We start from the raw sequence: 23,043 nt of genomic DNA on the forward strand, positions 1-23,043 counted from the left end.
TTTAATACAGTTCATTTTGCAGATGAGAAACTGAAGCAACCAGGGTTAAAAGACTTTCCCAGGTTCACAAGGCTAGTCAGTGCCTGAGGTCAAACTCTTTTCTCTATAAAATGAGTGAGAACCAGGAGATTCTAAATAAATACATTTTCTGAACAAAAACTGGGCCAGAATCCTGTATGCATACATACTGGCAACTGGAAGAGGGGTAGGGTCATTCCTTCCCTTATACATCAATCCCTGAAAAAGTGTTGATTCCACATAGGAATCAATAAATATGAATGATAACACACTTTGATCCATAATGAATCAATATTTATTAGGTAACTACTATGTGCTAGTATTAGGCACTAGGAATACAAAAATGAGATAGCCCTTGGGGATCATACATTCTACCAGGTATAATTCTTTACCAAGAAGCAGCTTATGTTTCCCAAAATCAACATTTTCATAGAAGTGCTTTATAAAACTAGAATTTTATTGCAGTATCATTAAAGTTGACATTTAGTTACCATTCTCTTTCCCAGTATTCATAAATGTCCCAGAGGAGCAAAATGTACCATACTCTATTATAAACCAATTTAACATTAGTTAATGCAGAAAAGACTATTAAAATATTATAAAACTTAAAATGGATGCATGACCAGAATATTAAGAATACACCAAACAAATGCAGAAGACATCAGGTATGCTTCAAAGTTATGATGAGGGAATGAAATCTTAACCAAATAAGAGACAGAGGTTATTAAAAAAGATAATTTTGATTAAGTGAAAAATAATGAAATTGATGCAAAATAAAATGAAAAGTGAAATATTCAACAGAAAAAATTTATCTGGATCCTTTGGATCAAATATATATTTGTACAAAATATATATTCTGATAAGGGCCTAATATTCAAGATATGTACATAATTCACAGAAAAACTTTTATCAAAACCATTCTCCAGTATGTAAGTAGTCAAAGAATATAAACAGTTCTCAAAGGAATTACAAACTATTAACAATCATATGAAAGGAAGCTCCAAATCACTAACAATAAGAGAAATGAACATCCAACTTAACATTGTTACCTCTCAGTCAGAAAATTGGCAAGGATAAAAAAAGACAAAAAAAAAAATACAAAATAATTAATGCTAGAGTGATTTTTACTAAGAAAGACACAAATGCATTTCTCGTAGAGCTGTGAAACAGTCCAAGTATTCTGGAAATCAATTTGTAATTATAAGAAGAAAGTTAGTAATATGTATATATTCTTGGACCAGAGATTCTGCTATTGGGCACATAGCCAAAAGAAAGGACTCTTCCCATGCAAAAATACTTATTGTAGCACTTTTGAAATAACTAAGAATTAGAAATAAAGTCAATGTCAATTGCCTGAGGAACAAATTAAAGTAGTTATGGTACACAAATGGAATGAAATATTATTGTATTCTAAGAAACAAGGTGAATTCAAAGAAGCATAGATTTTTATGAACTGATGAAAAGTGAAAAAGATACAAGAAAATATACACAATAATGTAAAAGGAAAGAACAATAAAATAATAAACTGAATGCTATGAAATTCTAATTAAAAATCTTTGGTCTCAAAGAAGAAAAATGAGAAAGCAACGACCCTAAACCTCTCCTTTCCAGATAGAGGATCCTGCACATAATGTGACAACTTTGTTATATTGGTTAGTAGGGCTGAACCACATGTTTGTTTCCTTCTTTTTTTAGTTCTTTGAATAAAGAATAATTGTACGAAAAAAAGAGAGGGAAGAAGGATCTGGGAAATATAACTGATATAAAAAGAAAACATATCTAAGAAGAAAAAAAAGTTTAGATTGAAATATTCATTTTGGAGTAGCTGCATTATAGTTTTATTCATTTTCACCTTGTTTCTCCATACTGCTAATGTTCTAATCACTTTAAAAGCTATTTTAATGAGACTGACTTACACCATCATGGTAAGAGAAATGGACAGCCTAGGTCAGCACCAGGAAGAACCATAATTAAGTCACTTTTCCAATCAGTCAAAGATTGAGTAAATGTTTAAGGCTAGATAACCCATGTCTTCCTGCAACACTGCCAAGCTTTCTATCCTCCAGAAAATCTAGTTTGTAAATGCATTAGGAAAAGTTCTTGTCCCTGACAATCTAGATATGAAACAGGTAAGGTGTTCATTAAACTTCTTCACTTTCTTTTCTATCAGGTAAGTCCTCATTACACTTATTATCTTGTGAATTAGTTTAGATGATTTCTAAGGGTTCTTCTAGATCTAATCCTCTAGTCTTAGGATTCAATGGCATACAAAAATATATTCTTGCTTATATTAATAAGCATTATTGCAGAGGAGGTCTAGGACAAAGTACAAATGTCCATAGATTGTAGATCCTCCAGATGATCTTATTTGCAGATAACATTATAATGATTGCACTAAACCCTCAAAAACCAGCAGTCTCCAAAATAAGATCTATAATCATTTAAGAAATACAGGCTAAGTTAGTACTTCTGAAGAAAAATGAAGTGGATGTAGAATACTGAATATACAGACTATGTAAAGAGATGTTTTCAATAGGAACAAAATTTGGAGCTGGTACATTACTGTATATATCTTTGTGCTGACATAACTGGCAATGATCTGATGAAGAATTAAATAAAAAGAAGGAAAAAAATGTTGGATACAATTTTTTTATTATCTTTACACTATTTTTTACACTTTTTAATTACCCTAACATTGTCCTTGGAAAAAATGCTCACCTTTTCTTTAACATCAATTGAACACAAATAATAAAAACACAAAATAATACATGCAAAATGCAAAAGATAGGTAAAAATAAAGTAAAATCTAAAGAATGCAGCTGATGGGAAATGAAATCATTGGCTGAACTTCTGATCCCTCTTCACATGGAGGTTTTGGGGAGTTTTCTGTTCTACCCTCCAGTCCTCTACCCATCATAGTTCATGCTTTGGGTCTAGCAATTTAATCAGAACTAAACCAATCAAACTGTACCATCACATAGTCTATATTCATCTAAATTTGCTTTAAGAATATGAAATTTTGAAAAAATTGCATTAACAGAAATCAACGAAACTAGGATAAGAAAGTTATCAAATGAGAGGAAAATAATAGCATTAGATACCTCTAATGATAGTCTGATACACAAGATAATCAGTGAATGAACACAAATACTTAAGACCAAAAGTCATTACCCAGTTAAAGAATAGGAATAGTTTTCGAACAAAAAATTGTAAAATATAAGCAATGACATGAAAGACCATTCCAAATCACTAGTAATAAAAGAAAATCTTATCAAAACAGTTCTCAGGTATCATTTTATAACTAACAAATGTCAAGGAGGCTGGGTTCAGAAAAATCTGAAAAAAAGTTTTATAAACTGATGCAAAATGAAGAACATCATATATAGTAACAACACTATTATAACAAAAATCAACTATGAAAAACTTAGCTATTCTGATCAGTCACAATGATAGAAAATAATTACTAAAGTATGATGATGCCCAAATTCAGAAGGAAAATTAAAGCTTTTTTTAAACTTTCTTTTTCTTGGTTTTTCTTTGGCAACATTGTTAAAATGAACATAGGATTTGCATGATTTAGTAAGTATAATGGGTATCAAATTGCTTGCCTTTTCAATGGGTAGGAGAGAAGCTAGAGGGAAAAAGAAAATTTGGAGCTCAAAATTTTTGGAAGAGAATGTTAAAAATATAAAATTGGAATGGGTTAGGAATTATATATATATATATATATATATATATATATATATATGTACATATGAATATATATATATATATGCATTTTAATGAAAATAAAAGTAACATTAACTTAACTCTCTATGATCACTTGCTTTCTTTTCCGGACTTTAACTTAACTGGAATTTTGCCTAGAATCAAAATTACAATTAATGGACAAGATCTTCAAACTTCATTTTCTTCCTGCAAACCAGAATAATCTTTTCCTTTTTTTCCCAATCCTGCAGTACCTATGCTAGTCTTCATAATCTTTTAAAGATTATTTACAGTAGGGGCGGCTAGGTGGCGCAGTGGATAAAGCACCGGCCCTGGAGTCGGGAGTACCTGGGTTCAAATCTGGTCTCAAGACACTTAATAATTAACTAGCTGTGTGGCCTTGGGCAAGCCACTTAACCCCATTTGCCTTGCAAAAAAACCCCTAAAAAATAAATTAAAAATTAAAAAAAGATTATTTACAGTAGACTGGCAATCAAATATGCAAGGTCTTTCAATAGACAAATATATGGTTAAACTGGAAAGTTTATTTAATATTACCAAGGAGAATTTTTTCTACCATCCCATCTAACCACCTTGACTCCACATTTCTCTATATCTTTTAAAAATAAAAGTTGGTTGCTAAGTGTCTTATATATCACCATCAGTTTATTAAAAAAAATTCACCTTTTTCCTCCTTTTCAGAATTGTTTCTTTGAGAAATTCTGAAAAGAAAAAAGAAATTCTGAAGGCACATTCTCAGTTCTTGTGATCTTACCTAACCATACTAGGAACCCTCTGAAATCTTGTCTCCTAAAAACTAAGATCCAATCATACTATTTCTGACTTTTCCCCTCTCTATCACAAACTCCAAGATGGCATGGTCATTTCCCCCAAAATTCCCATAATTTTTACTTTGGGGGGGGTGCAGGATGTATTCAAGGAAGATTAATTCCTCTGGAATGAGGACTGCTTTTCATCTTTGATGTCTACTTGAGTCACCAGTCTCACTGGTGGCTCCAAGGAGCTATAACATGCATAACAGCCACACCCTATTTCAATAGGGTAAACTATTTCAAAAGCCAGGCTAAACCAAGTTGAGGACAACCAAGGGGGCCTAAAACCCATTGATGAATTAGGGAAGTAACAACCCCAAATGTCAAGATTTCCCTTGGTGGAATGTGTATATAGGAACAATTCATTCCAACAGACATAAAAGCAGTTGAAGCAGGCGCTTTGGAGCACTTAGACATCAAAGATGCCAAAGTCATTCACTGCATTGAGAAGCATCACCAGTTATCTTGACTCTGTCTTGCCAATGGACTGTGATAACTTTAGAAGAGAGGGTGAAACTGATGATTTCATGCAACTTGACCACACTTAAAAATCCAATTTACACATGAACCAAAAGACACAACCCATACCATTTTAACATTCCTATCTCAAAATCTTATAGTAACTGGCAAGTGACAAAGTAGCAGATGCAGAAACACTGGAAGCCTAGATCATAACCCTGCACATCAGCCATCCAGGTCATACAACTGTCACCTCACTGGAAGCAGCAGTGGAATTCGACAGCCCCCTGGGTACATGAGTGGCCTCTTAAAGATCATACTGCTTATATCCTGGTATGAGAAAGGGACTAGAAAAGAAGCCCCCAAAACTATGCTTACTCAACCCTGGCCTAATTACTATTGAGTAGAATATTCCCTCTTAAGAGTTAATATTCTTAGTGAAGTCCTCTCAGGGTTAAAAATCATTAAACTATTACCCTTAGACTATTCTTAGAAGAGGGAGAGAGGTCTTGTATTCCCAGTCAGACACACTCCCGATTCTGCTAGGGAGTGAAACAGTGAACTATTTCCAGAAAGACCTTGCACTGATTCTGTTAGGGAGGTAAATAGTGGAAAACTTCCAGAGAAGAGAACTTGCAGTCTTAGTTAGCCACCTGTTTGATAATAGACAGTAGCCTGCCTTCTCTTGTTTGATAAATGCTAAACTAAGAAGACCTTGCATACTCAGATATTAATTCATTCAGTAGAAGATCATTAGAAGTCTTCTTCTGATACCCTCACCATCTTAATGGTGAGGTAATATTATATGAAAACCTTTTATTCTTCTTGTTGTTAGGTAGACTTTTCATGTAAAGATTGTAACTCTGAAAAACAACCAATCAAGTTGGAAGAGAGGTGGCTAGGGAGGGGGGAATAGTGCTAGGCCATATAATCTTGCTTGATGGTCACCCCAGGGCAGCTCCTTGATCTTCACTACCTTTGTGAGACTTGGGGATGCTCTTTTCTTGAGAAAAGTCAAAATAAACTTTCCTTTTTGCTCAGAAGAGTCCCTATATTTTTTTAAGTGGATTCTTATCCCACACACTGTGGCAGGCAGAGATCCCATCCTGCAGTTGAAACACAAAAAAAAAGATGTACAAAAACTTCTTGAAATATGATTCCACTCATCAATGGTTCATGGAATGTGCATCTACTCATAGACAAAACAAGATCCAACAGACCTAAAAGACAAATAACTTGTTGCAAGAGAATTCAACAAGTATCATATCAAAATAAGTGAAACAAGCCTGAAAATGAAGGTCAGTTTACTGAAGTTGGAACTGAATACACATTTTTCTGGAGTTGTTACAATGAAGGGGAGTGAGATGAAGCTGGGTAGGATCAAGTGTGCATGCCTATCAAAAGAAGCAGACCACAGGTTCATGACAATGTGATTGACAATTGCAGAAAAACCCCATGTCACAATCATCTGTGCCTATGTGCCCACAAGATGAACCTTGATTAGATCAAAGAAAAATTTCAAGAGAGACCCTTATCATCAATGTACCAAAAGAACACAAGCTTATAATTTTGGGCAACTTCAATGCTAAAATAGGCTCAGACCATTGGACATAGTAGGTAGTCTTTAGGAGGAATGGAAATGGAAAGAGCAACAGGAGAGGTCACTTACTATCGAACACTTGTGCATCTCATGAACTTCTTACCACACTGTCTTCCATTTACCTAAATGCAAATAAAACTTCCTGGATACACCCTTGCAGAAAACACTGGTATCTAATAGACTATGTGATTGTAAGGAGAAGAGACACTGCCAATGTGTGGTGTAGAGTGCTAGACTAAAGATCTAGGTTCATCTCCTCCAAGCTAAATATTCACAATGAACCTAAGCAGTGGCCCCAAGGCAAAACAACTCTCAGAAGGATTAGTGTCAAGAGATTAGAGTCCTCTGAGCTGGAAAAATTTGCTGCTAACTTGGAGGAAAGCTGGGAACAATGGAAATAAAAGGAATGGACAGTTTTCAGAGATTTGGGCTACAGTATTGCATTTGCTCATCTAGGTCAGAACATTTGCAAACATCAAGACTGGTTTGAATAAAATGATGGGGGAAATATAGAAACTGCTAAATGAAAACCAAGAACTCCACAGGATTGCCAACAGATGACAGTTCATCCATTTCTAAGAAGGCAGCATTTAATTCCATCAAAAGTAAAGTGCAGGGGCAGCTAGGTGACACAATGAATAGAACACTGACCCTGGAATCAGGAGGACCAGAGCTCAAATCTGGCTTCAGACAATGAATAATTACCTAATCGTGTAACCTTGGACAAGTCACTTAACCACACTGCCTTGTAAGTGAAGCTTAGAGAGATGCAGGATCCTTGGTTCAGTAAGAAAACAGATGAAATTTTAAAATTCAGGAATAATCAAAAGTGATTTTATGACACACTGAAAGCTACTGATTAGGATAAAGACATATGATGTATCTCAACTACTCAGGGATGATAGAGCCACATTGATTAGTGAAAGGAACACAATCCTAGAGAGATGGGCTTCCTTAGTGTTCTTAACAGAATGTCATCCATCAACATGGAAGCTAAGTTGAAGTGAATTCATTCTAACTGAAGTTCCAACTAAAGAGATTTTGAATGACATTAGGCTTCTCTCAAGTGTCAAAGTACCTGGTACTGATTCTATTCCAATGAAAATTTATAAGGAAGGGGGTGCATTAATCATAAAAAAGCTGACTGAAGTTTTCCATGAAGAGGTTATTCCCTGAGAAGTTTAAGGATGCTTCCACTGTCCAACTCTATGATAAAGATAATGGGAATAAATTGTCCTGTCTTCGCTTGCCAGATTCTTGCCAAAGTCCTTCTTAATAGGCTAATCCTTTGTCTAGAAGATAGTCATGTACCAGAGAACCAGTGTGGCTTCAGAAAGGTCAAGGAACAATTGATATGGCGTTTTCTGTACAACTCCAGGAAAAATCCAGGAGCAGAACAGAAGTCTGTATACAACATTTGTAGATCTAATCAAGGCTTTGATTGTGTCAGTCATGAGGGCTTATGGAAAATTATGTCAAAATTTCTTTTGCCTGGAGAAGGTCATCTCCTATCAATATTATACCATGCCTCTGTTCCAGGTTTGTTCCTGACCTCCTCATCTGTCTTATCATTTTTCCATCTAGACAGTCTGAAAAATATTTCTATAATACCATTATTGTCATCTCCAAGGCAAAGTCCAGTTTGCCAATGCTCTTCTTAAGCTACTATTGCTAATAACTGAATATTCTAGTCTATGATTTTTTTTTAAATTTGAATTCTTTGTAGCCACCAGGCTCTATAGATTCATATTTTAGCTATGCCTTCTAGATTGCTAAAATCTGATAGTAATGCTCTTTGTGCATTCATCTCAAGTCACGGATAAAAATCTATGTATGATATTACATTAATCCTGCAGATAGATAACAAACTGGGCATAGAATTAAATAGAAGGAGGAGACTAAGCTAAATGGCTTTCAAGAATCCAAATAATTCATTTAATGATCCCAAATGCTTTGTTAAAAAAGTCTTTGTCTTCATCATCAATGTGTGAATCAGGGAAGAATTGTCCTTTAGAAGAGTAAAAGTTACAAATGACCAAAAGATTAATAGAAAAAATGCTTATTTCTAGGATTTAAGTTGGTTGGAGCAAGTTACCAGTGATGATTTCCTGAAACAAAGGTAATAAAAAAGCACAACATTCAAGGACACAAAAGACTAGATGAATTACTTAATCAGGATAAGAAATAACAGAAAAATGAAATATAACATTGGTAGCCAAAAAAGATACTAAAAGTATGAGAAACCTTTCAAAATATGTACAGCAAATGAAATAACAAACACACAAATTCTGAAAAGATTAATGCTTCATATAAATGCAATTTCCTATTCTCCAATAATATCTTATTATCCTATTATGTCTCTGATGCTCACCAAAATAATCATTTGTTTCTTGAAAAATAAACACAGTGATGCTTTCAATACTATAAAACAATGTACTTTTTTTAAAAAGGCAGGTATAATTAAGGATAACAGGAAAATGCATCTGAAACAATCCAAAAAAAATCATTAAAAGCAGCATTATCTTATTATCATTGTTCTTCTCTAGGTATAATGAAGGAAGCTATTCCTTTATATATTTGTTTGGTTCTTAATATAGTTAGAAACTATCTATATTTTTGAACTTATAAAATCAATCTCAGTCCATGAAGAGATTAACTAGGTTTAGTTAGAAATAGAAAACTATTTAAGTATTAAGTAGAAAAAGGAGTCTAAGCTAAAGAGCATTCAGGAATTCAGATAATTCTTTTAATGATTTCAAGTGCTCTGTTACAAAAGTCTATCTCTTCATCACCTATATGTAAATCAGGGAAAAATCATCCTTTAGAAGAATAAAAATTACAAACAACCAAAAGATTAATAGAAAAGTGCTTATTTCTAGGACTTAAATAAATTAGTTAGAAATACTTAAAAATTGTTTAACTTACGATTGCTTTTTCAATAGCAAGAGCCGAAATATGGACTTTAATCTGGAAGTTTCTGGGAGAATACCATCTCCTCCCTCAGGATTTGTGTCACTCAGAATGAGAATGCACTTTCCTAAGGTATCTTCTGTGTCTGCATAACCCTAAAACAATTTTAAAGTAAAAGGGATTTTTTATAGTTTAGAAATAGTCATAATTTTTAAACATAAATTCTCCAAAAACTATTATAAAAATTTTTTAAATTATATTAATGTAATTGAAAATAAAAACTGAGAGGCAGCTAGGTGGTGCAGTGGACAGAGCATGGGTCCTGGAGTTAGGACCTGAAATCAAATCCGACCTCAGACTAGTTGTTAGTCTAGTTGTTAACCCCATTGCTTTCAATAAATAAAATCAAAATATATATATATATATATATATATATATATATATATATATATATATATATATATTAAAAAAGGAAATAAAAATTGATTTGCCTTTCAAATTGCTTATAAGTTTTTTACGGAATAATCTTGAATGTGGAGGAAAAAAGTAGACATTTTCATTTTCCCTAATATACTTAAGATCAGGAGGTTTTCACTAAATTTATGTATTAAATGGGCAAAATATACAAAGCCTGAATTTTTTGAAAACAGATTGAAAATAGCTTACTTTGGGAGTAATATCAATAATTTCTAGTCTATTAGGTTATAACAAAATACTGGAAAAGATACTTAAATATTTGAACACTAGTCATGAGGCTATTTTATACTAAATTTATACTAAATTGCTGACTAGATCAGCTATCATTCCTGTTGCCACAGGGTAATCTGAATAATGTAGATATGAAATGTTCTGATAACATGTGCAGAATTATGTATGGCCAGGTAAAGGAAAATCCATTCAGCAAATTCTTTCAGTATATTAGGGTAATTTTAGGGTATCTAGCATTTTTCCCATGAGGTATATTTACTATTTGTTTAGATCTGAGATTGTTTTTAAATTAATATTTCTGCCATTCTTCATTACACAAAGCATAGAACCTTACAAAGAGCAAAAAATAAAAAAAGATGTAAACTTTTGTAAACTACAAAATATGGCATAAAGATTCATTAAATTGAGAAAACAGGTGAAAAATGATCCATATCTTTAGATATTTCAAGAGTTTTCCTTTGAAAGGAGAATTTTATTTAATTGGTCTCATAAATATAGTCTCATAGGAAGTTGTAGAAAGGTAGATTTTGGTTCAATGAAAGGAACAATTTCCTTATTTTGAAGTAAATTGTGTAAAAACGGAATGAAGTGGACTGTCTTTTGAGGTAGAGAATGATTTAGGTAGGTACAGACTGAAAAATAATTTACTCCGGAGTGTTGTAAAGAGGATTTGTGGTCCCAGCTACAAAGGAAACTGGAGTTGGTAGATCAATTTAGCTCAGAAGTTATGAATTAGGCAAGATGGTAGCAATAAGATAGGATTTTCCAGAACTCTCCCTCAAACCACTCCAAATAACTTTAAATAATGAATCTAACCAAATTCTAGAGTGGCAGAACTCACAAAGACTGAGTAAAACAATTTTGCAGCACAAGTGAATTTGTAAGTTCCACAGGAAGGGTCTATTACACCAGGGTTAGAAAGGACCCACAGTGCAGCCTTGGCTGTCCTGGAAGGAACCTGCTCCAGTCATCCAGGAACAGATTGCAGGACACCTGGGTCAATGGTGGTTTCCAGACCTTGCAGTCCAGGTATTGCCAAGGATAACTTGGAAGATCAGTAGAAAAATTCTGCCATGTCAAGAGAAAGGAACACAGTCCCATGAAGGTATTAGCAGCACAAACCTGACCCCTCATTTAGGGAGCCACTTTCAAAGGGCTCCAGGTACATCAAGGATGGTAAAAGGGCTGAGGGACATTGAAAAGTTCTCTTTGCTATCCCTGAGGCAAGATTCTCTATAGCTTTGTCCATATTCAGATCTGGGTGGCAGTCTGGGCTCCCAGTCTCGGGAAAAGGTGTAGAAAGACAACAGAATTTAATGCCTTAGTGGAGCAGGAAATCTTCTCACAGTTCCAGGGCAGAAAGGATTATTTGTGGTCACCCACAAACCAGAGCACATGCCTGCAGAGTAGGCACAGTTTCTCCTAAGACCTTGGAAGAATTGGAAAACTGCAGGTAAAATCTGAAAACTTTTGCAAAAACCCTCAAAAGCTTGGGACAGTATATCCACCACCCTGAAGCAGAGCCCCATCTTAGAATTAAAATCCAGTCAAAGGCTGGGAAAATGAGTAAACAACAGAGGAAGAAAAATTCAACCAAAAACAACAAAAACAATTAAAAAGCTTTTTCATCCAAAGCCTCCAAGAAAAATATGAATTAGTCTCAAGACATGGAAAAGTTCAAAAAATTTTGAAAATCAAGTAAGGGGGGCAGCTAGGTGATGCAGTGGATAGAGCACCAGCCCTGGAGTCAGGAGTACCTGAGTTCAAATCCAGCCTCAGATACTTAATAATTACCTAGCTGTGTGACCTTGGGCAAGCCACTTAACACCGTTTGCCTTGCAAAAACCTAAGGGAAAAAAAATCAAGTAAGGGGAAATAAATTAAAAATTAGAAAAAGAAATGAGAATGATGAGAAAATTATGAAAATCAAGTCAGCAGCTTAGTGAAGGAATTACAAAAAAAATACTGAAAAAATAACATCTCAAAAATCAGTATGGACCAAATGGAACAAGTGGCCCCCCAAAAGGCTAATAAGGAAAAGAATGCCTTAAAAAAGTAGAATTGACCAGATGAAAAGGGAGATATAAAAGCTCTCTGAAGAAAATAATTCCTACAGAATGGAGCTAAGAGAAGCTGATGACTTTGTGAGAAATTAAGAAAAAATAAAATGAAAAACTAGAAGAAACTGAAATATCTCACTGGAAAAACAACTGATCTGGAAAACAGATCCAGGAGAGATAATTTATTACCTGAAAACCATGACCAAAACAAGAATCTAGACATCATTTTTAAAGAAAAGGAAAATTGTCCTGATATTTTAGAACCAGAGGGTAAAATAGAAATTGGAAGAAGCCACTGATCACCTCCTGAAAGAGATACCAAAATTAAAACTACAAGGAAAATTATAGCCAAATTTCAAAACTCTCAATTCAAGGAGGAAAATATTGCAAGTAGTCAAAAAGGAACATTTCAAATATCATGGAGCCACAGTCAGGATAACACAAGATTTAGCAGCTTTTACATTAAGGAATTGTAGGACTTATAATATGATACTCCAGAAGGCAAAAGAGCTTGGATTACAACCATAAATCAACTACCCAGCAAAACTGAGTATATTTTTTCAGGGGAAAAGATGGACATTCAATGAAATAGGTAACTTTCAAACTTTCCTGCTGAAACAACCAAAGCTGCACAGAAAATCTGATCTTTGAATCCGAGATTCAAGTGAAACATAAAAAAAAAAAAAAACAGAAAAAGCATATCATACGGGACTTAAAGATGCTGACGTGTTTATATTCCTGCGTGGGAAGATGATACTGATAACTCAAATGAACTTTCTCATTTATTAAGGCAATTAGAAGAAGCATATATAGAGAAGACACAGGTAGGAATTGAATTTGAATAATATATTAAACATCTGAATAAATATTGAAATATTAAATATTTGAAAAACATATTTAAAAGATGGGAGTTAATGGGCAAGAGGGGAGTATATTGGAAGAAAGGTAAAGGAAAGGTAGAATGGGGTAATTATTTCCCATAAAATAGGCAAGAAAAAGCTTTTCCAGTGGAATGGAAGGGGGGGGGGGTGAGTCTTATTCTCATCACAATTGGCTCAGACAGGGAATAACATTCATACTCAATTGGGTAGAGAAATCTATCTTAACCAAGTGGAAAGTAGGAGAGGAAAAAGGTATAGGGTGAAAACCCTTTCCAGCCCAAGACAATTCAGAAGGTCAGTAAAAAAGGTCTAGCTCGTTTGGTGAGAGTGGAGCATAGTCCAGCATAGGTCAAGCCTTGGCAAGCCAACAGAAGCTCTAGGGGGCAACTGAATCAGCAGTTGAATGTTCTAGAACTCCAAACCTATAGAGCTTAGAGGGTTAGACAACTAGTCAGGAGGTTACAGAGGACCCTTTGCTGGCACCTAGAAGACTCTGTGGCATTGCCCATATGCAGTTATGAGTTTTGATATATATATATATGTATCTTTTATGTTTGACAACTAATCATTTCTGTGACTATTTTGCTTTGTTTAGGAAGTAGTAGAAGCAGCTTCAGTTATGTGATTCAGTGTCTCAAAAATTTTTCTCCTATCAGGAAGATTGCTAGAATTCAATGTGTCATGAATATAACATGCTACTTAAATGTATTCAATAAATATTAGTTGATAATAATAAAAATTTAAAATTAATAGTGAGCTATAGTTTCTTTAAGAGGAATAATATTTACAAAGGTGAGGAAATTGGGCAAATCACCTACAGTACAATAAGATACCCAGTCCTACTACTAGTTTTTATGAATTAGACTAAACCATTCATGAAATCCTTAAATTTCCTCCATAGATCATTCAAAATAATGTAATCTTATAAGAAAGTATATGTTCAAAAGACAAATTGTGATCTTCTTAAGACAAATAAAAATGAGATGTAAGGCACAATACATTCCATTTTATGGATCCTTCTTCCACCCTTAAACTAAGACAACATATGCTTCCCCTAGTTTTCTAGGTCTAAAGGCAGACATATCCATCCTATGACATAGAAATCAGAGATTAATAGGGCACAGATGGTGCCATTCCATTACCACCTAATTGAATTACCTAACTCTTATACTGAATAAGAAAATTAATGACAGAGGTTTCATGACATAATGGATAAAGTGCTGAACCTAGAATCAGGAAAAGTTGGATCCAAATTTTATCAAAAGCACTTACTAGCTATGTAACCCTAGGCAAATCACCTAATTTTTTTCAACCTTAGTTTCGTCCTCTCAAAAAATAGAGATCTCTTCCAGCTCTAGGTCTCTGAGTCTATGAATTTATGATTTTATTGTTTAATGGATATGTTAACTTTTAAACCACTCTGAGCGATTTGGGTAGAGTAATTGATGTCTCAAATGTCAGCAAGTATACTTTTTCACCTACCACTCGAATACATAAAATGTGTACAAATCAATTATTGTTGCTTAAGCTTCTCTCAGAAACAAGATTTACTGCCACATTTCATATTCTTAAATACCTTGACTTCTGACCTTTTGAAAATTTCTAGTATAATATGACAGTTTTCTTGCATGAATGCTTTAAAAATCAATCATACTCAGTCCAAGATAAATAGTATCTTAAAAAGCAGAAAAGCATAAAGTACCTGCAAAATTGGAATAACAGGACAAAGAGATTCAATAAACTTGTTCCAGGTCAATGTTGTCATAATCAGTTGTCCCTGAAGCAAATACATCAGAATATTCTTGACAACAGAGTTCACCTGCTCAAAACAAAGATGAAACAATTCAATGAAAAAGAGATAGAATATTGACAAGGTGAGCTAGATATACCCAGATTAGGCCAATAAAGAAAATTCAAATTCATAACAACATGCCTAAAAACAATTTTGATACTATGGAATATTCTCACATATCATTCTTAACTATGTCTTCTCTTAATCAATTAATTCTATTCTTGACTTTTAAAGTTTGGATATTTCTTTCCCCTTTATATGAAGGGATCATCTTTTCTCTTCTGGATGAAAACTTAAAGAGGGGAAAAAAAAACAACTGACCTATACTCTCACAATCCAAATTGATTTTTTAAATGTTATGTCACATTTTTTTATTGGCATATTCTCCAAATATTTCCCACACCTTGAGTGAAACACTTACTGAGTTTGCTCAAAAAGTTGTTTCTTTTGAATAGAAAATAAAATGCACTAAGCTATTATTAGAAATTTAAGTTTTTTCTTTCAATTCAATATCTTCAGAATAAAAGAATTATGTTCAGTTTAGAACATACCTCATCTTTGGATTCTTGAAGACCAAATGTGCACATTTCATATAGTACTTTTGGATGAAGTAGAAAATTAATTTCATAACAGATTGAATGCCCTGAGGTTGCCACAGTGTTGATGCCTAAACAATGCTTTAAAAGAATTGTTAAAATATTAAAAAGATAAGATTAACAACATTGAACTTCAAGAAAATTTCCTACTTTCCTCTATTTATATTTTAATAAGTCCAGAACTTTTTGTTAGTTTTACAAGAAATCTAGATGAAAACTTTTTGTAGAATAATTTTAAAGTTTAATATAATGGGAACAGGCTTCAGAAAACGATCCCAAAGACACTAAATCACTGCTTATATAGTTTTAATTTATATTAATTTATAAACATAAAGAAATACAGGAAATGTAAATAATTAAAATAATTCTAAATAAATAAATAAATAAAATAATTCTAAAATAATTCTAATTATTTAAGAGTATTTTGTTTAAGAAATAAGATGAAAGTAAAAATAAAGCAAAGTAGCAGAGTGCTTGGAGGGGCCACAGAAACAGCCTTTAAACCATTCCTGATCCTCACCCAAAATGCAGAATACATATTTAGTCTTAAAATGTAATGTTACCTAATTTTTATATATATTTTAATAGAATTTGTCTATTAGGAGGTTTTGCTGAGGACAATATAGAATACAAGTGAACAACGATTTGGGTCCCAATGTTGACCCCAAAAGAAGAGCTGGATCAACTGCTTTCAGGAATCTGCAGAGCTCTTTTCATGATCCCACACTTCCTAGAAAAATACAATTTCATTGTTTTAATATCAATATTTTACAATTACTGTTACATGGCCACATCAGGGAATGAGATTGCCTCCAAAAATTTAAGAAAATCAAGAACAACAAGAACAATGGGTGTTAAACATTGCATGGATGTTAAACCTCCAGCAAAGATGAGGAATTCCAAAGAAGAATATAAAAGATGTTATAAAGGATCTGTATAATAGGAAAAGAAGATGAACCAATCATATAACCAAGATCTGATCACTTGGCAAAGGGAAACAGCCAGAGCGCTGCACTGTAGATTCAGAAATATCAAAAGAAAATAAGGAGAACCTCCAACATAGTGTGTGTGGAGCCTCTGGGGGGAACTTTACCGAATACCAAAGACAAGAGTTAGAAAGGATAAGCAAGAAAAGATGGATTACAATCTAATGTGTTGCAAGGAATGTCCAAATTAGTGATATCATAGAACAATTTGAATACTAGGTATTAAATATCATTAGTAATCTGTGTATAGTAGTAATATGTATTTTTCAATATACAAGCTATGCAATATACAAAATCACTTTAAGGATCTACTAAGTACCAGGCACTGAGGATACAAAGACAAAATGAACCTGTCTCTGCCCTCAAGGAGTTTACATTCAATTAGAGATAAAATATGTGGACACTTAAATATAACAAAATAAATACAGGGCAATTTCAGCAAGGGGAGGGAGGGACTAGTAGCTGGATATATAAGGAAAGACTTCATATATGAAGTAGCTTTGAATTGAATTTTGAATGAAACTAGGGATTCTAAATAATGGTGTTGTAGAAGACATTTCAAACAAGAGAATGAATAGTTTATAGGAAAGTCTCAGAGAAAAAAACATAAAAAAATCTTGAGAAGGAATCTTAAGTGTAGTGTAGCTAAACTCTAAAAATGCAGTGTAGCTGCACTTTGAAGAGTATGTAAGAAATTAGTATGTGACTAGACAAAAAGGTAGGTTGAAGACAGTTTATGTGGTACTAGTCTTGATTCTATTCATAAATGTTACATAAGAAGAAAAGTCATAATGGAAGGGATCTTAAGAAGTCATCTACTGCAATTTGTATATGACCAAAACTTCCCTCTGCAACATTCCTGAAAAGGGAACTCTACCAGGGAAATACCCAGTATCTTACAGGACAGCCCACTTCAATTTCATATGTTTTTATCTGTTAGGGAGTTTTTTCCTTATGGTAAGTCTAAATCTACCTCTTTATATCTGCTATCCATTGTTTCTAGCTATTCCTTCAGAGCTGGCAAAGCAATCTAAATTTGATATCCTTTCATATATTTGAATAGTTATGAAGTATCCCCTCCCCCACAGCTTCTATCCTCCACTTCCTCCATAAGGCATTATATCAAGGTCTTTGATTATCCTTGTTACCTTCCTCTGGAGTCTATTTTACTAATGCTTTTCCTCAAATGTTGTGATCAAAGTAAGACAGAATATAATAGTACTGTCACCTTCATAGTCCTGGATAGTAATAGGATCCATGAATGAAGTCTAAAAAAAAATGAATTAGCTTTCATGATTGCTATATCATAGTATTGAATCATATTGAGTTTGAAATCTAGATGGAGTCCTATCTAGCCATACCTCCTGGTTGAAGTCTACTTCTCAACAAGAATTTACATTTATCCCTATCAAATTATATTTTATTAGATTTATTTATTAGATTTATTAGATTCTGGATTGTCAAAATCTTTTTGAATTCTGGCTGTCATCCAACATATAAGCTATCTCTCCCCTCTTTCTATCATATATAAATCTAATAAGCATGTCATCTAACCAAGTGACTGATAAAAATGTCACAGGGGCTATTCACAGATCCCTGGCACATTTCCCCTAGAAACATACTTACTAAATTACTTAACTTTTCCAGATTTTATTTATCTCCTATGCAAAATGTCAAGAATACATGACTCTAAGCTTTCTTTCAGTTCTACCATCTTAATTCTACAAATCTTAACCTCAAGCTCTTTACTTGCCCTTCAGGAATCAACCAAAAACATGAAGTCAGCAGAATGACTTCTTAAAAAGCTGATAAAATGAAAGGTCAGCTAGGAATAAATGACAAATTTTAAAAACATTTGCACATAATAATTTTTTAGCCATGTACAATAGGCAGCACCTGGAGTCCAAAGGCAATTCCAATTTAACAAGTTTAATTCAATTTAACTCAAAAGACATTTATTAAGCATCTATTGAGTATAAAGAATTATGCTGAGGAAATAAAGAAAAAACAATAGTTCTAGTTTGAAAGAAGCTTACAGAATATGGCATATACAAAGATAAGTGAATACAAAGGCAAGTTGAAGCAATGGGTGGGAAGATCAGAGATATGCCACAGAAGTGACACTTAAACTAAACTTTAAATAAAGATAAGGATTCTGAAAGGCAAAGATGAGAAAGAAGGAAATTCTAGGAATGAGGGCAGCCTGCAAAATGCAGGATCTGTAATGCAGCCCATCTAGAGTTCTGGAGTACATTAAGGGAAGAAATATAAAGTAAAATGAGACTGCCTTAATGAAATGATGAATCAAGGTCAATACTAACATTTGATTACACTTATTATTTTCTTTATTTAAAAAAAAGACAAAACCCATGTCTGAAGATCTAAATTAAAAAACTGAAGTCAATGATAAATCAGTTTTGTAGAATTCAACTCTTCCTAAGTAATAGTGAAATCTATTAATTTGATGATAGAACAAATACTTTACAGAGTAAAAACTTTAATAAAGTACTTTAACCAATAAGGGTAAAATTATATAAGAAAGTTCTTATAAGCTTACTGAATTAAGTTCTTGAATTTCAAATAAGTTTAAGAAATTTATGAAATCAATTTCATAAAATCAAGAGAAACAAAATCAAATTAAACCTCTCCACTCACATGATGTCCACCAGAGTTCAAGCACTCATTTTCTCTCCTGCACTACTACAATGGTTTCCTATTTCCATTGTCTCTCCTCTCTAATCTATCCTACAGAAATCTAATCAAAAAAATATTCTTTAAGCACAAATCTGACCATATCACTCCCTTGATTGGAAGTCTTCACTGGATCTCTAACTGCCTAGGATATTTCTTAATATACAATGTTTAGCTTGACACAAATTCCTCCAAAATCGGTTTCCAAACTAATATTTCAGACACAAATTTTAACTGCTTTCCTCCACATATTTTACATTCTAGAGAAAATAGACAATTAACTGCTCATTGACTCTATACTCCTTCTGCTAATCCCAAACCTATACATATGCTATCTCAAGTCCCAATATTCTTGCATTGAATATATTCTCCTGATCTTAGGAGGAAGCCTTGAGTCATCTGATACTTAATAGTTATATCACTTAAGCTTTTGGAGTCTTTGTTTCCTTATTTGTAAGAATGGGAATAATAGTATTTAAAGCACCTATCTATTCAGATTCTTGTGAGTATAGAAAGAAGTATGAAATCTTAAAGTATTATACAAATGTCAGCTATAATTATGAGAAGCTAACTCTATTTATGAGAAATTGTACTATTTTTCTAGGCTCAACTCAGGTACTCCTTAAACAATGCCCGTCCTGATCCCCCCAATAGGCTCACCCAACTCAAAATCTTCTCATAGCATATGTCCCTACAGAATATAATCACTGAATCACAAGTAGACTAGCAGCGTTTGGCAAATATCAGGTACATTTAAGAATTTAGTTCAACTGAATTGAACTAAGTTATGCCATAGCAAATAATTTTTCTTTTAAAAAAATAAATTTTCATTCCAACCTGAACAATTTCCAAGCAGCAACGATAACTTTCAGCTTTCACAGGCAGCAAAGGATATGACAACAAACGTAGGAATACCTTTTGAATTTCTTCCTGAAGCAATGGACTAGTCTCTGAAGATTTCCATCTAGAAGTATAAGTTGATGAGCTAATTAGTAATAAATACAAAATACTAAGGATGATTTATCACAAACCAATCTTTTTTAAGTCTAAGTGCAACCTATAGAGCTAAGAAATGGCTGCTAACATCACTGAAAAGGCTAGAGAATTAGTGAAAAAAGACAAAATGACTAGGAATATGCTTGTAGAAGAAGAGTAGGGAAAAAAATTAGATGACAGATAAATAGAAAAAAAAAGTTCTCTAATAATAATCTCTAGTACCACCTAAGGCATTTTTGCTAAAAGTTGCCTGCCCTTTTGAGATACAAATGTATAAGATAGAGGGAAAAGGCCTAGACAAGATGTGTATTTTAACATATATATAAATAATATTAATAAGTAATATTAAACCAGATTGCATTAGTTGAGTGGCTGAGAGGAAATATCATTCCAGAAGATTTGGGTCAGTGGGATTATCTTTACCATCTTAATTCAGTTTAAAACTGTGATGCAACAAATTAAGAAGTATGATAGGGAACAAAAAAAAAAATCACAATTTCCCATCTCTTTTTTTCTCCATAAATACAATTACATAAAATACTATAATTTAATCTATCCAAACCATTCAACTAACCCTTGACAATTTACTGAACACCTACTATGGACTCACTGACTTCTTTAGCCAATTTGGTAACTTAATGGGCTAACAGTTTAAAAGGGAGAAATCTTACTAATAAGAAATACGGTTTTATCTCTACATGTCTAAAATAAACCTTGTGTTATTGCGATTTAAATTAATTCTTGCTCTATTTGCCATAGAAATAGAAAACAACTAGTACCACTGTTCTTTTAGCACCTTCCACCTTTTTTTTCCCCCTAGGACAGAAAAATCTTAGCTTTTTTTAAATCTTTCACCTTATACAATGTTTCTAATCCCTTAATTGCTTTCATTGTTCTTTTGTGAATCTTCTCCAAGTTCTCAATATATCTTTAATTCTATAGTCTTCATTCTAAAACACATTATGGCTATAAAGAAGACTCTATACTAATATTCAATCAAAGACAATTTATTTCAGATTTGGGCTATATAATGTGAAGATTACATGAAACTTAGAAAAAGGTGCATTTCCATTCATTCCTTTCATTTCATATGCAAACTAAAAGCCACAGGAGAGACTTAAGATTTTCTACTTTCTCAACTACCTGAATCCTGAATAAAAGTGACCATTCAACTGTAAATAAAACAAAGAGTATTATATTTGACCACTGCTAAGGAGGTTCAAAATTTTCAATATGAATCCATAATAATGACATGATAGAAAGAATTTAGAGGTTGGCAACTATGGATACAGAACAAAACATATAATTGTAGAACTTAGTAGAAAACCTTGGTCAGTTTTACTAATTTTTCTTTCTTTTTTGTTATTTGGTCTCTAGGAGAGGTACAAAAGAGAGATGTATTGGGAAATTAGTGTTGAAAAATAATTTTCTTTAAAGTAAGGAATTAATATTGAACTCAGGCAAGGGACAATAACAAATCTTATTTCTTCAAATGATCTAATATGAAAATGATAGGGAGGGTTCCAGCAATAATCCTTATGATGTCTGCAGAGGTTTTGCCAGCTACCTGAAGGAAATTTTCAAGTCAGAATTTTAAAAAAGTAACTTCCTTTCTTTAAATCTGTTAAAAGGCCATCTCCTCCAAGGAATTTTCCTTAATGAATTCCATCAATTATTTGTAATTTAACAATTTAATCCCTGACTTGGATTTTTCCAAAGTGTTCTTCTGCAGTAATAATAGATCATACTTATATATTCATTTATTATTTTTGAATTGGTGCTAGAATTTTCTTTATCTAGCTTATCTTTATCTAGCTTTATCTAAGCTTATTCCCACATTTCATTTTAATTTTCTGCTATTAGAACTGCTATCTCTATATTGAACTTCATAATTTTCAGGCTTAACTTAGACAAAAAGCTTGTCACCTGCAGACAGGCCTTATATATTCTGGGCATTGGTAAGAAGGTAATCCCACTATAAAAGTCAGCCAAATCCAAGCCATCAGACCACCCACTGCCTTTAAGTGTTTACCATAAATCCCAGTCTGGCACTGGAGCAAATCTAGGTCCTTTAAGAGAACAGATTGTTGTTTGTTTGTTTTTTATTTTTTCTTCATAACCCTATTGTTTAGCACAATGTTTAATAAACATTTATTGAATGAAAAAAAATTTAAACTCACTTAAAATCATGTCAAGACAAAGTGGATGGAAATTCACTTATGTCTGTAGCTTTGAATATAGTTTCCTTCTTTCTATTATATAGTAATTAATGTGGTGCCATAGTTATGAAGGGAGAAATTTTATAAAATTTTACCAAAAAATTCTAAAGATTAGAAATGCTGCCATCCTGACTCCTCTGCAACCTATAAGAAATATCAGACCCTGAACAAATAATCTTATCATATATAATGTAACCATTGTAAGAAGAGAATTATTACATGTTTGAACATAGACAGATGATCTTCTTTATTAACAGGAAGTGCTGATGATAAGAAAGGCCAAATATAGCTTGATTTGCCATCTCCACTAACTCAAAGAGATTCTTCTCTCCCTGAAAAAGATGTAGATTGTAATAGGAAAATGTCAGATTCATGTATTATACAATCCTCAGCAGCCAACTGAGTAGTTTCTAATAATTAAGAGGTCATCACTCATTTTTTTCCAGGATACTTTTGCATAAGGATATTAAACATTTTAGTTCTATGAAACTGGATTGAGAAAAATCAAAAGAAAATCATCATACAAAGGGTATATACTCCACCCAAGTACAGTGATAACCAAGCTTAGAAGTATCAGCAGGATCTG

General features: G+C 33.1%; 1 protein-coding gene across 1 annotated transcript in view; it reads right to left on the minus strand.

Annotated features, from left to right (window-relative positions):
- RTTN (rotatin) overlaps window positions 1–23,043 on the minus strand; it is a 290,369-nt gene that overhangs the window by 213,070 nt on the left and 54,256 nt on the right. Inside the window, exons 13-17 of the mRNA XM_074202085.1 lie at window positions 22,677–22,789; window positions 20,080–20,206; window positions 15,521–15,646; window positions 14,880–14,996; window positions 9,544–9,683 (exon numbers count right to left, since the gene is read on the minus strand). Coding sequence (XP_074058186.1) covers window positions 9,544–9,683; window positions 14,880–14,996; window positions 15,521–15,646; window positions 20,080–20,206; window positions 22,677–22,789 — 623 coding nt within the window. The remainder of the gene's footprint in view (window positions 1–9,543; window positions 9,684–14,879; window positions 14,997–15,520; window positions 15,647–20,079; window positions 20,207–22,676; window positions 22,790–23,043) is intronic.

The sequence above is a fragment of the Macrotis lagotis genome, chromosome X (assembly GCF_037893015.1).
Source record: "Macrotis lagotis isolate mMagLag1 chromosome X, bilby.v1.9.chrom.fasta, whole genome shotgun sequence".
Taxonomy (NCBI): Eukaryota; Metazoa; Chordata; class Mammalia; order Peramelemorphia; family Peramelidae; genus Macrotis; species Macrotis lagotis.